At 41.1% G+C, this 11,829-nt stretch overlaps 1 protein-coding gene across 4 annotated transcripts in view; it reads right to left on the reverse strand.

Annotated features, from left to right (window-relative positions):
- LOC109514404 (ETS-related transcription factor Elf-2-like) overlaps positions 1-11,829 on the reverse strand; it is a 31,818-nt gene that overhangs the window by 11,146 nt on the left and 8,843 nt on the right. For 3 of the 4 annotated variants that reach the window (XM_019867488.1, XM_019867486.1, XM_019867485.1), the window contains exon 2: positions 10,615-10,698. The exons of the other annotated variant lie outside the window; for it this stretch is intronic. In XM_019867488.1, the coding sequence (XP_019723047.1) occupies positions 10,615-10,696 (82 nt within the window). In that variant the 5' untranslated portion in view covers positions 10,697-10,698. The remainder of the gene's footprint in view (positions 1-10,614; positions 10,699-11,829) is intronic. 4 annotated transcript variants of the gene reach the window in all.

The raw sequence follows: 11,829 nt of genomic DNA on the forward strand, positions 1-11,829 counted from the left end.
TGTGGGGGGGGGGGGGGGTCTTTTACATCATCATGTGCAACCTCACAAGAGACGTCACAGCAAATATCCTGAAATTTCAGCTCACTGCGCATCTAAAGGGATTTTTCTGGAATTCTACAAACATGTTGCTGGTTTTTTTTTTGGGGGGGGTGTCACTTCGAATGTACATAGGAAAGCATCTGGCTGATCGGTACAATACAGTGCAAACTCAGTTTGTGAATTTATTATAATCAATTCAATACGTTCTGTGATTCAGTTTACAAACGGAAATATTTGAAAAGGAAATGTTCCCAACTGAAATAAATAGAAATATAGTTACAATAAGTGAAAACACATTTTATTATGAAGAAATAATTATAAAGAAATATCACTGTGTTCACAAACAAATCACTTGACTAGTTTTATCCATGGTCAATGTAAACACCGCTGTGTGATCATGCCGTGAAAGACAATACGTTTGCTTACAAGGACCCCAAAGTATTGCTAATACTATCACCTGCGAGCTCTTGTACTGTGGCTGAACTTAGAAGAGGCTCGTTGCCTGGAACAAGGCTGCAAGCTAGCCTTGAAATAAAACCGATCTTGTCCACCAATCTATCTCCCTTCCTGAGAGGTGTGAAAAAGTGATCCTGGGTCCTCTTTTGCTGTGAGATGAGTTTCTACTCATTTTCATTGTACTTCGTATACAGTTAAAACACGCGGTTTGAAGGGTTTCATAGGCAATGTTCAATGTTTGACAATAAAATAAGACTGGAACATTGAAGGCATATATTGTTGATTATAAAAAAAATAAAATAAAAATCAGGATCGGGCATCATCAAATTTCTACATCTCAATAAAATGTTTTTGTGACGTTTCCCTTTTAATTATTAAATAGCTAAAAGGCTGCACTAGGGCTAGGCGATAATTCACCAACAATATGTATCATGACAGGCACGTGATTGATATCAAAATGCCTTTGATAAAATGTTTGATCGGAAAAAAAAAAAAATCAGAAAGCAAACCCCATCTACAGCATTGTAGGCAGCGCGCAGCTGACTCCTAACACAAAGAAATGAAACCAACCAAGAAGCATCCAAACCAACAAAGCAGCAGCAGCATACTCACGTAGAACAAGACAGTGCTGTAACTTTGTTCAAATAAATGAGCAGTCAACTCAGTACAACTCCTGCATACTAACCCAATTAAACACTTCCGGATGGAGACGGGGTTTCCAAGTAAAGGAGGTCCCTGTCTTTGACATGCTCGCACCAGTGTTAGCTATGCCATCGAAGTTGTTCGAAGACAATGCTAACCCAATGCTAACGCATGCGCTGCAAGAGAGTATTAGTCCACTACATTTATATAATGTGAACATTCAATGAAGGTTAATGTAACTATTAACAATACTGCTTTGGGGTACAAGACATTTAAGAAAAAAAAAAAAAATCAAGAATTTTTAATATTGACTGATATGAAATATACAGGGTGTTCCAAAAGTCTCGGGCACATTTGAAGTCCCCATATCTCCTAAACTATGAATGGTCGTAAGATAAAAGTCGTGCCATTTTAAAGCTAATTACATTACGTTTTTCGTAAGGCTATTGATTTTTGTATTTCTTTTCAGACCCATTAATGGCGTTCACTCAACCAGAAAAGGCGTTTTGTGTACTTGAATTTGCAAAAACTGAATCGTGGACTGTTGTTCAACGTGCATTTCGCAGAAAATTCGGAAAGGAGCCACCAGAGAGGAAGTCCATAGTGAGATGGCATGGTAAATTCATAACGGATGGGTGCTTATGCTTTAACTCATAAACTACCAAGACGTTTTTATATGTCTTTTCAGACTTGGTCTAGAATTGGCTGGTACTGAATGCATTAAGGCACGAGTAACAGAAGCTGTTGCAACCATTGACAATGCAGTGCTGGGACGCGTTTGGCAAGAATTTGACTCTCGACTTGATGTGTGTCGTGTGACCAATCATTGAACATCTTTGAACATTCCATGTAAAAATTGAGATTGCAAGCTTTCTGAATTTACCAAATGTATTTTTATATCCTTAACTCAATCACTCCCAAAGACATATTTATATGTCTTTTCCCACTCCACACGTTCAACCCCAGATACTTACCGTAAATTCCGGATTACAAGCCGTTACTTTTTTTCCACACTTCCAACACTGCGGCGTGTAACATGAAGCGGCTTTTTAATTTTTTTTTTTTCCATCGCGGGAAAAACATGGACCAATAAAATGAATGAGTCTTTCACTGAGGTCCAATGAGATTGTATGACTATTCACAACTTCCGCTCTTTTTGCCAGAGCGGTAAGATACAAAAGGAAAAATGAATGAGTAGTACACAGGGGTCCAATGAAATTGTATGATTACCGGTAATCACAACTTCCTTATTTCAGTCTTTCTATTAACCCTGATCAACATGGAGAATACCAGACGAAAAGCATATGATGCAGCTTTTAAACTAAAAGCGATCACTCTGGCAGTTAAAGAAGGAAATCGAGCTGCTGCCGGTAAGGCGTAGAAAAAAAAGTAGTGTGTTTCCGGTAACCCGACCGACCGAGAATTTCTACGTCGAAAAAAAACTTGACGGGCGGCATTTTTTTCAAACAACCTTCTACATTTTTGCGTAGAGGGTTTACATCGGCGCAAACTCTCGCTATATTCACATTGAGCGCGTGCGTCGTTTGCCCTGTCATTTGTCAACAACATTGAAACATGGCGGTGGCCGCGATCTCCAACAGTTTAAACTGCGTTTTCTGTGTTACAGTCGCGTGCTCGCACCGTAATGTTAAGAAAATAGCATCCATTGATGTATCGAAAAAATAAAGCGAACTATTTGATGAACACCATAGGCTGAGTAAAAACTGAGGGCGGAGGAGGACCTCGGAGGCGGCGGCGCGCCCCGGCCCCCCGAGGCCGGGGCGGGGAGAAAACTAAATCGGCGGCGGCGGCGCCGGCCGCGAAGCGGCGGGTTCAATGTCTTGTTTTATGTTTTATGGTTATTTTGTTTAAATTTTTGATGGGGGGGAAAAAAAAAAGATTAAAAAAAATAAAAAAATTTGTCCGACCTACCGACCCTATGCTGAAATTTCTTTATCGTTACCGGAAACACACTTTCGAAACATCTTTTTTGTTTGGCCTAAGTGTATGCTCATACTTATGCACTATTGGAACAAAAATAAAGAGTACACATACGTTTGTATATGCGTGTACACATTCGTTTGTGTGTGTGTGTGTGTGTGTGTGTGTGTGTGTGTGTGTGTGTGTGTGTGTGTGTGTGTTTACATCTGAGATCATATTTGATACAGTGCCCCTCTTACCCCAGCTCCAGCCATCCTGCCCTGCCAATGGATTTATTACCTGCTCTAAAACGCTTTGAATGAGCTCTTGAGGGAGCGTTAGATTGATTAAACCACAGCTCTGTGCTATTTACTATCAAACAGTCAGTGTCTCTGTGGAACTTTGGGGGAGGTTGGGGACATAAATGTAGCATCACAGCAACATTTGTCATCTGGAGACAAATATTTGACTTGCTGTCATTTCATGGTTTTTGTTGTTGTTGTTGTTTTCTTTTTTTAAAAGCAGAACATATCACCACTTCTATTGGTCCATACACCTTACAGTTCCTCACTGAAACATCTAAGCAGGGGTGCCCATTACGTCGATCCTGATCTACCGGTAGATCTAAGACAGGTTCCAAGTAGATCCGAGGAGTTCGAGGAGAAAAAAAAACAAACAACCATTTGTGTGTCTTTGTACATGTTAGTAATATATTTTTTTGTGTTAATGTACGTTGCACCCTTATCATCCTATCAGTCTCATTTTCACAAAAAAATATTTAAAAAATAAAATAAAGCAGGTAAATCTTGAATTTACGGTGGCGCGTGATTACGTCATCGGAAGTTGTTAGCGCTCAGCAGTCTGCAATTGCAGCTTGTGATCAGAGCTGTTGCGCTCTATCTTTTATCGTCATTATTCTCATTCAGAGTATGCTTCGTATACAATTCACCGAGGTCACGGGCAAAGAATAGGAATCTAGGAGGGCCCAGGGAAGCACTTTAAAACGGTACGTGTGAGCTACGATAGTTTGTAGCGACGCCACTCGAGTGAAGCGCGACTCAGCAGTCGATAGTCCGCTGCTCTCCGCTGTGCGTGCATCAGCGCGGACGTGTACGCACTCACGTCTTTTGGCTTCAACCAATCAGTGCTGACGCAACGGACGTTACACATCAAAGAGCTTTGATCTACGACAACAGCTAAGCTAGAGAGTTGAGACGACACGACGCTCGAGGTCGGACGGACACACTCTCTGTCCAGTCATCTGTATGTTTCTCTTCTTTTCTTTCTCTATCCAAATATATATATATTTTTCTACAGAGCTCGTATTAATGACATGAAAGAATGCCTCATTTAGTCATCAAACCAAATAGACCATGAAACTTTCACTGCATTGTGTCAGCGCCGTTCTGTTCCATTTCCATCAGAACCGGTTGTTGTTGTGGAGTCCCTACCTCAGTTTCAGGCTTTCTCATTATGTCGTGCGTGTGCGTGTGTGTGTGCGTGCGCGCGCGCCGGTAAGGGTAGATCCCGGGAGGTTAGTTGATCGAAAAGTAGATCTTCGGTCCAAAATGTTTGGGCACCCCTGTGCTAGCACAAATCCAATATTCATACTGACTTCATTAATATTATCACAATTTTGATGGATCCGCCCACCACAACTTGCAATGCCTGACTGAAACACACCAGAGCTTCCCTCGCATCTCTACCAGGACTGTTCACAAACTAGATGCTTTTTGATTGATGAATTGAAATAACTTTCCAGAGGTATTTAAAATGGAAAATTTTGTCCATGGACCACATTATTCGTTATCCAAATAATTCATAAACTTCCACTGTATTTCCCCAAACAGATATTCCCTACTTTCCGAACATTATGTCTGTCAAGTGACTTCAATTCCCTCGAGACTTGTATTGCAGTTAAGAATGTTAAAATAAATGCACATTTTTTATAGTGGCAACAGTTTAAACTGTTAAAACTGTTGAAAAATGAATTAACAGTACCTTTACATTACAGTGGTACTTTGACTTACGAACATCTCTTCATACGAAATGTTGTAGTTACGAAATGTCTCAACAGGAAAATATAGCCTCTTGTTACGAAAGAAATTTCAAGATACAAAAGGTAAAAATACAGTATGGGCTGCTTCCTTCAACTACGAGTTTCCTGAATGCCCCATACTTACAGCTGCTCTGCTATTGGCTATTACCGAGCATCATCCTGGAATCCCATTGGCTAAGAGGGACCTCTACAGCATGTGTCGATGTGTGTAAATAGATTGAATGTGTGTCCATGTAGCGCCCTCGTCATTCACTCCTCGTGCCATGAGGTGTTCCGATAATTTTACGGAAATGTGTATCACCCAGAAAAAGTGTTCACCAGTCGGGTGATCGCTCACTTTATTGATGTTTGCCTTGGACATTTTCAATGGATTGTTAAAAGCCAACAAAAGCAAATGTCCTTGGATCAATTCTTTACAAAATGCCAGGCAAAACCCACTTCTGAGAGAGAACTTGAACGAAACTGAGCAAAAAACAATGAGGATGCAGTTAAAAATTAAATGACCATTTTTATTCTTTACTCTATTCTTTGTTTTTTACATTAGATGATTTGCTCCGCCCTTATAAAATACTCAGTTATAGTCTCTGTGTCCGCTTTCTTCAATGACGTCAGTGTAATGTACATGGAGACAATGCGTGGCCTACTTTTTCCAATGTAGTGCTCTCTCAGTACTTTCAGGCTTTCACGACCATTGTCTTTGGTATCTCTGAATATGAGACTCAAACTTACATTGTCCAGTAATGGCGCCAGCGCGCAATAAGCGTCCGCAGTCAACTTGTCCCTCGCTTGCTCGTCTGTTGACTGGTGCCCAACAGGCCCCAACAGGCTCATTCAAAAGAGTCTCCTTTAATCCAACACTATGCATGCAACATAGCATTTTTTCTTCCCAGAGTTCGTACTCTTCTGCCCTTCCATCGAAAGTGGGCCATTTTGTCTTTGTTACGTTCGCCAATTTGCGCTCTCCGCTACCTAGCTTCACGTGGTAGCTTACCACCGTCTTGCTAGCGCCGCACACCTCTTGTCAAACTTTCAGGATTCTCGTGTCTGCTGGTCTGGGCCCATAACCTGTTAGCAGAGTCGCTTCACAGCTGCGTGCAGATTGGCATCCTTCTGCCTTACATCCAAGAATGACAAGTTGAGCGAGGTGTTCTCAAGTATTTCGGATGACTACACTTGGTTCGATGACAACACTGGAGACGTTTTATTTTCGCTAGGTCGCTACCACTGCACCGCTGAATTCTCGACGTGCCTCAGCGCACCGTCACTGTCAGACGAACACAGAGAAGCTCCACCCCCTATATTTACAGTGGGGCAAATGAGTATTTAGTCAACCACCAATTGTGCAAGTTCACCTTTTTTCAAGACTGAGGGTAAAAAAAAGGGGGTCTAGAATTGGCTGGTACTGAATGAAATTGAAAAAAAAACAAGTATCTGGGGTTGAACGTGTGGAGTGTGAAAAGACATAAATATGTCTTTGGGGGAGTGAATGAGTTAATAGTTTCCAAGATATTCAATGTCAAAATGTGCCCAAGACTTTTTGAACACCCTGTATTATGGAACATTTTGTATCCATATCGCCCAGCCCTATTAAGCACACATTGATTAAAAAAGGTGTTTATTAATCTTTATATTGACCAGTTTATTTTACTTTTTCATAGTTTCATTGACTTCTTTTAAATATTAAGTGCTATGTGTTAAAATAAAATTACCTGAATTTATCCCTTTTTTTTAATCCCAGGTCTTTATTTTCAATAGTTAAAAAAAAAAAAAAAAAAAAAGCAAATCATGGTGGAAAATAAGTATTTAGTCAGCTACAAAGAAGCAAGATTTCTGGCTGTCAAAGAGGTCTAACTTCTTCTCATGAGGTCTCACGAGGCTCCACTCATTACCTGTATTAATGGCGCCTGTTTTAACTGTTTTATTGGTTTAAAAGACACCCGTCTCCAACCTCAGTCACACTCCAAACTCCACTATGGCCAAGACCAAAGAGCTGTCGAAGGACACCAGAGACAAAATTGTAGAACTGCACCAGGCTGGGAAGATTGAATCTGCAATAGGTAAAACGCTATATTGTGATGTACCTTTCAGTTGTATGGCCCAACACAAGCCTGGACAAATTAGGATAAAGTTTCACCAGAAAAATTCATTTGTTCCAGGTACTGTTTAGAAATGTAATGTCTTCGTTGCCCTTCTTTTCTGCATTTTGTCCATCAACAAACACATTCAAGATTATCACTGCACAACAAAAATTGCAAAACATTTAAGAAAAAAATAAATAATTTTGAGGTACAATATGTGCTCAGGTAATACGGTACGTTTCCCCTTCTATGCACTTTTCCCTCTTTCTGAAGTGGATACAATCACCAAACTCAAAGTACTTTACTGTATCTCATTGTGCTAGCACAGGGGTACCCATTACGTCGATCCTGATCTACCGGTAGATCTAAGACAGGTCCCAAGTAGATCCGAGAAGTTCGAGGAGAAAAAAAACAAACAACCATTTGTGTGTCTTTGTACATGTTAGTAATATATTTGTTTGTGTTAATATACATTGCACCCTAATCATCCTATCAGTCTAATTTTCACAAAAAAAAATATTTAAAAAATAAAGCAGGTAAACCTTGAATTTACGGTGGCGCGTGATTACGTCATGGAAGTTGTTAGCGCTCAGCAGTCTGCAATTGCAGCTTGTGATCAGAGCTGTTGCGCTCTATCTTTTATCATCATTATTCTCATTCAGAGTGTGCTTTGTATACAATTCACCGAGGGCACGGGCAAAGAATAGGAATCTAGGAGGGCCCAGGGAAGCACTTTAAAACGGTACGTGTGAGCTACGATAGTTTGTAGCGACGCCACTCGAGTGAAGCGCGACTCAGCAGTCGATAGTCCGCTGCTCTCCGCTGTGCGTGCATCAGCGCGGACGTGTACGCACTCACGTCTTTTGGCTTCAACCAATCAGTGCTGACGCAACGGACGTTACACATCAAAGAGCTTTGATCTCTTTCAACAGCTCAGCTAGACTAGCCACGACAACAGCTAAACTAGTGGAGTTAAGACGACACGACGCTCGAGGTCGGACGGACACGCTCTCTCTCCAGTCATCTGTATGTTTCTCTTCTTTTCTTTTTCTATTCAAATATATATTTTTCTACAAACCAAAGCTGTCCTGTCCACGTCTTCTTTCGTCCCACCGGGGCCGATATAGCGACCAATCACAACAAGTAAGACATTGGTTTTAGCCCATGTAGGAAGTAACGACAAACTAACGCTTCGCGATAAAAAACGTGATTCAAAATGGATGCTTGCAAACGTTACTTGTAAACATTACGAGCCCCGAATCTGCCGAAGACAAGTCTGGCCACCCCCCCCTGAATTTTTTCACGGATTTGGAACAATATAAAATAGGTCCATTTTGACACACACACTGAGTAACACAATGCGTCGCCAGGGACTCAAATCCTGCACTGCCAGACGTGTCCCCCCTGCTGAAGCCAGTACACATCTAGGCCCGTCTGCGGTTCGCTAGAGAGCATTTGGATGCTCCAGAAGAGGACTGGGAGAATGTGTTATGGTCAGATGAAACCAAAATAGAACTTTTTGGAAGAAACACAGGTTCTCATGTTTTGAGGACAAAGAATACTGAATTGCATCCGAAAAACACCATACCCACTGTGAAGCATGGGGGTGGAAAGTGGAAACATCATGCTTTGGGGCTGTTTTTCTGCAAAGGGACCAGGACAACTGATCTGTGGAAAGGAAAGAATGAATGGGGCCATGTATCGAGAGATTTTGAGTGAAAATCTCCTTCCATCAGCAAGGGCATTGAAGATGAGACGTGGCTGGGTCTTTCAGCATGACAATGATCCCAAACACACAGCCAGGGCAACAAAGGAGTGGCTTCGTAAGAAGCATTTCAAGGTCCTGGAGTGGCCTAGCCAGTCTCCGGATCTCAATCCCATAGAAAATCTGTGGAGGGAGTTGAAAGTCCGTGTTGCCCAACGACAGCCCCAAAACATCACTGCTCTAGAGGAGATCTGCATGGAGGAATGGGCCAAAATACCAGCAACAATGTGTGAAAAGCTTGTGAAGAGTAACAGAAAACATTTGGCCTCCGTTATTGCCAACAAAGGGTACATAAAGTATTGACATGAACTTTTGGTATTGACCAAATACTTATTTTCCACCATGATTTGCAATTAATTCTTTAAAAATCAAACAATGTATTTTTTTGAGTTTTTTTCCCACATTGTCTCTCATGGTTGAGCTTTACCCATGTTGACAATTACAGGCCTCTCTAATCTTTTCAAGTAGGTGAACTTGCACAATTGGTGGTTGACTAGACTTATTTGCCCCACTGTATATGGACATGGAACACGGTAACCTTCCACACAAAATAGTTCCAAACAAGTAACAATCGTGTCAGTGGCATAAATCGCACTCAACAGGCTACCTGCTCTTTATTCACCAGAGGCTCATCAACCTCGTCTCTTATTTCCCTCCCGAAACAGTGTCTTCTCCCGCTTGGTGTACCTTAGCCTTCTCCGCTACGTACAATTTCTGTACATAGCTTGTAATGGAGGCTCTCGTTGGCAATCCGTAGTGGAGTCGTTAGACGCAATGCCAATGATTTCAGCTTGAGTCCAGCTGTGGACAATGTTGACAGGCCTGCATGCGGCAGCCATACATTTAGCTATGGCCTCAGCAAATGTGTTCTTCGTCGTGTTATCCATTTTCTTCGATTTGAAATGATCCAGAGCTGTCTGTCTTCGACGAGGGGGAAGAGTACTCACATCAGCTGTGTGCTTCCATTAAGTGGTATTTCAGACTCGACGTCTGTGTGCTTGGCCACTAAGTGGTATTTCAGACTCGACGTGCTATGATGATAGCTCAGTTTACGACTGCAAAACATACAGGTAACTTTGGTCTTGTCAGTGGAACCATCTGGCAACTTTTTAAAAGTAAACTTCCTTTTGATAAACTCTTTAAATATCCGTTTTCGGTGTCTCGCGCTGCCAAGGTTGGCAAAACAGACATGGGCGTGGACCTGTACAGCGCGATTGTTGTTTTGTTTCCGGTTTATTTATAGAGCAACGTAACATCCGCTGTGACGTGTTGCCGCATTAATCTCGCGATAAAAAAATCACGTTCAAATTGATTTAAATTAATGCCGGTAATAAAGCGCTAAACTGACAGCACTAATTTTTATGCTTTCGGAAACATGTCTGAATTTTGGGGGTGCTTGGAAGGAATTTCTTCCAGAACCAATTAATTTCATAAGTAAAGGTACCACTGTACTTTCAATGTGGAGGATTATATTGAAATTCCAACTAAGTCAACCAGTGTCATCGCACCAATAGTGTTCTGTTTTGGATTTTCTCTCACTATACTGGAACAAACTTCAAAAACAACCGATTGAGCTGAATTGTGTTATTCTGCCATCAATCCACAACGATACATTTTCCCACCACCATAAGTGAATCGCAAAACAGCAGTCATACTTGTTGAGGCTCCTCCACCATCGTGACATACTCCACTATATTCCCTCCTCCGTCGGACACCACCACAGAGGTCATCACTCATTCCTGGGAAAACAGGAGAAGTTGCCCAAGTTCAAGCAATGAAAACCACAACTCCAAGGAAGAAGCATTTTCAATCAAGACCTTTCTAATTTTATATTGGGTCTGGTTTGGAGACAAGTCAAGATGTAGGTGACATTGAAGGCCAACGTTACCCTCAATATCTGTTTCTGAATTGAAAATGTGTAAACAGGTATCTGTCTGTAGGTTACTTCCATTGTTGACTACTGTATTGTCATCTTCTTAAAATAATGGCCGAAATCATTATTTTAGGAAAGTGAGAAAAAGTAATGCATGACTGTCAGTCTGTTAAAATCAACACACATGGACAAAAATGGTGATACCCCTTGGTTAATGAATGAAGAAATAAAAAAAACAATTTTATGAAAATTGACGAATAACAATCATATAGTTTTGAAATTGTGTTTCAACAGAATTCAAATGTCACAAAAAAAAAATACTGAACAAAATGAATGTACCATGAATTTAATATTTTGTTGATCGAGCATTTGAGGCAATTACAAATTATTTCTTCAAGTTTCAGTGAGACTCCAGCACCTCTCAGCAGATATTTTGTCTTAACTCTTCATGAGCAAACTGCTCCAGTCGTCTCAAGTTTGAACAGAGCTTTTCTCCAAACGGCATGTTTCAACTCCACAGATGCTCAAGAGCATTTTGATCAGGGATCATAGATGACCACCACAGAATATTCCAGTGATTTGTGCTGAGCCATTCTTGGGAGTTTTTAGCTTTATTTTGGGTCATTATCCTGCTAGAAGACCCCTGACCTGTGAGTGGGACGAAGGTTTCTCACATTGGACAAAGCAATTCTCGCTAGAATATTTTGACAGCCTTGGAATTTCATTCTACAATGTCAAGATTCAATACCCCGGATGTGGCAGATGGAGCAAAGCAGGCCCAAAACATGACAGAGCCTCCTCCATGTTTCACAGTAGGGACAGTGATCTTTTCTTGGTATGCTTCATTTTTGTGAACATACAGCTGATGTGCCTGGTCAAAATGTTTTGATTTGACTCATCTGTCTATCGGACATGCTCCCATAATCTTTGTGCTTGTTAACATCAGAAATGAAAGTGGACTTTTCTGAAAAGTCTGAAAAAAAAAAATATATATATA

This window comes from Hippocampus comes, unplaced genomic scaffold, assembly GCF_001891065.2.
Source record: "Hippocampus comes isolate QL1 unplaced genomic scaffold, H_comes_QL1_v1.1 scaffold2, whole genome shotgun sequence".
Lineage (NCBI taxonomy): Eukaryota > Metazoa > Chordata > Actinopteri > Syngnathiformes > Syngnathidae > Hippocampus > Hippocampus comes.